At 41.1% G+C, this 5,268-nt stretch overlaps 1 protein-coding gene and 1 pseudogene across 1 annotated transcript in view; both read right to left on the minus strand.

The window, feature by feature from the left end:
• Positions 1-1,893: 1,893 nt before the first annotated feature.
• On the minus strand, positions 1,894-4,059 carry LOC103610122 (annotated as a pseudogene).
• Positions 4,060-4,155: 96 nt separating this feature from the next.
• Positions 4,156-5,268, minus strand: part of LOC103610123 (proteinase-activated receptor 1-like) — a 21,783-nt gene continuing 20,670 nt past the window's right edge. The window contains 2 exon segments of the mRNA XM_008594355.1: positions 4,156-4,931; positions 4,934-5,264. Of these exon segments, the coding sequence (XP_008592577.1) occupies positions 4,396-4,931; positions 4,934-5,264 (867 nt within the window). The 3' untranslated portion in view covers positions 4,156-4,395.

Genomic DNA, 5,268 nt, shown 5'->3' on the forward strand with positions numbered 1-5,268 from the left:
CAGAAACACAAAAAACCAAGAAAGTACACCACCAAAAGTTAATAAATCTCAAACTCTAGATCCTATAGAACAAGAAGCCCTTGAAATGAATGACAAGGAATTTCAAGTGATAATTCTTTTTTTTTTTTTAACCAAGAAAATTGTCATTTTTATTAACATAGGTTACATAAAATATTTAAAAAACAAAGTGAACATAAAAGAGTGACAATATTTTATAAGTATAGTTATAAATAGACTGAATAAACAATGATGGTATATCTTCACTGACTTAGATAAAGTGAATATAGTAATTAAATTAATAAAATCAGTGCTAGCTTCTACTTACAGTACAGTTATATTACTTTCATGTAAATTATTCTATGATATTTGGAAATAGTTTGCTCTTGTAAACAGATAAGCATTTAACTGCAACTTTCCATTTTTTTTTTGTTTGTTGACAATGCCACCATTTTTTCATAAGGAAAAAAGATATATTTCAACCTAATTTTCAAATTACTTTGCCAAATCCATGAAGATTTTCTATACTAAATAACATCATAGGGTTAAAAGATGCTTTTAAAATCATCTCATTAACTCTTAGTGAATGAAAAATATAGAATAGTTTTCCTAGATTTCAATGTCAATTCCATTTTCTTCTGTTATTTCTAACCAACTGATATAATTGACTCTTAAAAGAAAACCTGATTTGAGTAATCTATTGAACAAAACATTTGTTAATAAAGTGTCAAATTAATGCAGACTGACGGACTTATTTAAAAAAAAACAACACATCCTGTACTGTGTTATGTTTTCTTCTTAAGTTATAACCACAGGAAACAGTAACCCAAATGTTCAAAGTTCTTTAGCTGACAAGCCCTGATACTGTGAAACACACTTGACATTTGGCTAAAAACACTTCTTTATATACAGCCATATTTATCACACACATCACACTTTACTATGTGTTGTCTACTTTACTCTACTTGAGGCCAGATCTCAGTTTTATTCCACCCTGTATGCCCAGTACCCACCAGAGTGCCCATGGCACATGATGGGTGCTTCCATCTGAGAGCTGTGCAGGACAACTACTGGACATGAACTCACCTTTTTTGTTTTTAGGATGGGCAGAGAAGTCTTTCCTAGTGATTATCTCCTAGGATATCACATCCTGCTTTGCCAATCTCTAATAAATATGGTCAGTTCACAGCCAACCCTTGGCGGAACCCCAGGAGGATGGAGCGAACATGGTGGTCCCAATCTTGCTGCTCTATAGGAGGCTCAGCTGGAGAGTTTCTGGCCAATCTGTGTCCGACATGGCCCTGCCATGTATGTGCTGCTTGGAGTCTTCCATTGGGGGCAGATGCATGCAGCTGTCAGGGCGAGGCTACTCCAGAAGCCAGCCAATAGCCAATAGTCAAGAATGGAACTTATACTCAGTCTTGGTTTACATATACAGTGCATTAAATGTCAAAAATTCTACCCATATCAAAACAGGGGCTTTTTATCTGTCTCATTAATTTTAAGAAATCAAACTTTGATATGTTTAAAATGAAAAAGCACTAGAACTTTTTCTGCACACACGTAGTACTAAGTCATATCCCTCAATAACTTACACATTGCTGTTGAATAATTTCCAAATACATTTATTTGCAAAAACTGCGTATATCCAGACTATGGAGTCTCTCACTATTGACGGATACCTTCAGATGCTCGGGGCTAAACTCCACCAATGGAGACCTTGCATATTAAATCAGAGAACTGGATATTATTTTCATAATCACTGGGGGAAAAAAGAGAGGGTTTCAAAGTACCTATACTATACTGTGCTGCAAATAATATGTGTGCATGCATATATATACATATGCATATATATATATATATAAAATTCACCTAGACATATCCAAAAGTGACATTCAGTTATTACTGTTGCATTGACAACACTCTCTTGGAATAACATTGTCTTCTGTTCCTGTTATCTTTTCTGGTAATTAACAAATATATATGCTTGATGGTACTCATAAGAAGCAGGCATGCAAATGATACATTTGTTGTTTTAGGTGGTAAAGTAAATATAGTTTTGGCAGGTACTAACAGAATCCTCAGGTTATTCACTTTTTTAACCTTTTCTTTTAAACCTACCAACAGTCCCTTTTCCTAAGTTAACAGCTTTTTGTATATGCTATTATTCAGGTTACTAGAGCAGGTATCCATTTTACTTGCCATCAACTGACCACTGCTGTTATAACTGTTGGGATCAGAACTTTCTTTGCAGCATAAGATACTGTAGAGGTACCTCTGGCACTCAGAGGAGGCATAATAGTAAATCAAGGGATCAATGCAACAGCTGATGCTGCTGACACAGACACAGAGGAGGTAGGCAAAGTAGGCAGCCTCCGTCATGGAACTGTGAGAAAGGAATGAGTAATGCATGATCAGGAGGACGTTCGTAATAACTTCGTATAGCATACATTATACGAAGTTATACGATTTTTCATCAGCTTGTAAGAGGGGTCTACAGTGAAGAATTTATTCCAAGTTTATTACATGTGCTGCAAACATGTGTTCCCGTAGCTGACTTCCAAATCTTTGTTTTCCCCCAGGCACAGTGGAGTCATTGATCCTCTGATGATCCTTGGCTGACTCATTTGCCTTAGGGTTTGCAGTGCTCCTCATTCCAGCACCATGAAGATTGAAGCTCCTGGTGCTGACTAGCACCCCAGTGTGTCCCTGAGGTCACTATTTTTCAGCCAGATCCAGAGACAAGAAACATATTCACATTTGCTTTCTGGTAACCAGGCACTGCCAGTATCTGCCTGCTGGGCACTATCTTTAAAAAGTGTGAGTCGCCACTCTAAACCCCCCATGTCTTGTGAAATGGTTTATGTATGAGATCAGAGCCTTTTAAGCTATCTTTTTCCCTAGAAAAGAACCTAAGAGAGGAAGAACCATACAACAAAATATATACCACCTAAAACAAATTTTGATTATGTACCTATGCTACCACCACATTAAAAATGGCCCCAATTTTATTAAAATAGAAAAATGCCCCAGAAAATGATTTTAAAGATATAAGAATTGAATTCTCTGGATGCCTAGACTTCCAACCTAGCCAAATTTTACCAAGTAAGATATCTCTTACTTGGTATCTTCCTACTCAAACTATGGTCCAAGGACCAGCAACTTCAACATTACCTTGGAAGTTGTTACAAATGCAGACCCCACCCAGACCTATAGCGTCGGAGTCTGCTGTTTAACAACATCCACAGATGATTTTTGTATGCATGTAAAATTTGAGAAGCGGGCCGGCCCGGTGGCGCACTGGATAGTGTGCCGCTTGGGTTGGGTGGTTTGCTCCTTGAGGAGGAGAGGCACCACCCCCGCCATGGCCATAGCCCAGATGGCCAGACAAATGAAGGATGCCCTTTCCAGAGTACGCCAGGAGAGGGACTGGATGGGATACACCACAGCCAGAAACCGGTCAATGCTTATGACTGTCATGAGCATGATGGAGGCGTACATATTACAATAGAATGCTGCAGTCACGAAGCGACACATTTCAGACCCGAATTTCCAGTCACTGCCAGAAAAGTAATAGCTGATCTTAAAGGGCAGCACGGACACGAACAGCACATCTGCCATGGCCAGGTGCAACATGTACACCACAGCCGGCTTCTTGATCTTCATTTTCCAGAGGAACACAACGATGGCCATGATGTTGAGAGGAAGGCTTACTACAAACACGCTGGTGTAAACGGAGGGCACAAAGACAGTCAACCAGGGGCTGCTCAGGTATCCTGAGGCATCTTCTGAGATGAACACAGGGGGTGGTCTCCGAAGAGGACTGCTTCTATTGATGGGGATTAATCTGCCTTCAGTTAACCCACTTTCATTTTTCTCCTCATCTTCCCCCAGTGGGATTGGTTCATATATATCGTTGGGATTCTTGAGAAGAAATGACCGCGGATCTATAGTAACATTTGTTGCTTTTGACACTGGCTTGCAGACCCTGGTGCCGGCAGACAACAGGGGCCCGCAAAGACTGAGGCTGGTGGCGACAAGCAGCAGCCGCCGCGGCTCCATTGTCCCGGGGCTCGGCGCGGCTCTGCGCAGCGCTGCTCCGGGAAGCTGCCGCGCCTCGGGCGGCTCGNTCACCTAGACATATCCAAAAGTGACATTCAGTTATTACTGTTGCATTGACAACACTCTCTTGGAATAACATTGTCTTCTGTTCCTGTTATCTTTTCTGGTAATTAACAAATATATATGCTTGATGGTACTCATAAGAAGCAGGCATGCAAATGATACATTTGTTGTTTTAGGTGGTAAAGTAAATATAGTTTTGGCAGGTACTAACAGAATCCTCAGGTTATTCACTTTTTTAACCTTTTCTTTTAAACCTACCAACAGTCCCTTTTCCTAAGTTAACAGCTTTTTGTATATGCTATTATTCAGGTTACTAGAGCAGGTATCCATTTTACTTGCCATCAACTGACCACTGCTGTTATAACTGTTGGGATCAGAACTTTCTTTGCAGCATAAGATACTGTAGAGGTACCTCTGGCACTCAGAGGAGGCATAATAGTAAATCAAGGGATCAATGCAACAGCTGATGCTGCTGACACAGACACAGAGGAGGTAGGCAAAGTAGGCAGCCTCCGTCATGGAACTGTGAGAAAGGAATGAGTAATGCATGATCAGGAGGACGTTCGTGGGCCCAAAACAAATGATGAAGATGCAGAAAACAGCAGCCGACAAGAACAAAGCCCGCGACTTCTTGCTCTGGTTGGCAATTGTGGAAGAGCTAAGACATCGGATGATAGACACATAACACAGTGTGGAAACAATCAATGGCACAAAAAAGAAGATAGCAGAGAAGGCTGAGAAGTAATAGGCATAATAGCCTTCAAGCAGGGTTTCATTGAGCACATCATGACAGGTGGTGACATTGAGCCTTGGGTGGTTTGCTCCTTGAGGAGGAGAGGCACCACCCCCGCCATGGCCATAGCCCAGATGGCCAGACAAATGAAGGATGCCCTTTCCAGAGTACGCCAGGAGAGGGACTGGATGGGATACACCACAGCCAGAAACCGGTCAATGCTTATGACTGTCATGAGCATGATGGAGGCGTACATATTACAATAGAATGCTGCAGTCACGAAGCGACACATTTCAGACCCGAATTTCCAGTCACTGCCAGAAAAGTAATAGCTGATCTTAAAGGGCAGCACGGACACGAACAGCACATCTGCCATGGCCAGGTGCAACATGTACACCACAGCCGGCTTCTTG

This window comes from Galeopterus variegatus, unplaced genomic scaffold, assembly GCF_000696425.1.
Source record: "Galeopterus variegatus unplaced genomic scaffold, G_variegatus-3.0.2 Scaffold10629, whole genome shotgun sequence".
NCBI classification, from domain to species: domain Eukaryota; kingdom Metazoa; phylum Chordata; class Mammalia; order Dermoptera; family Cynocephalidae; genus Galeopterus; species Galeopterus variegatus.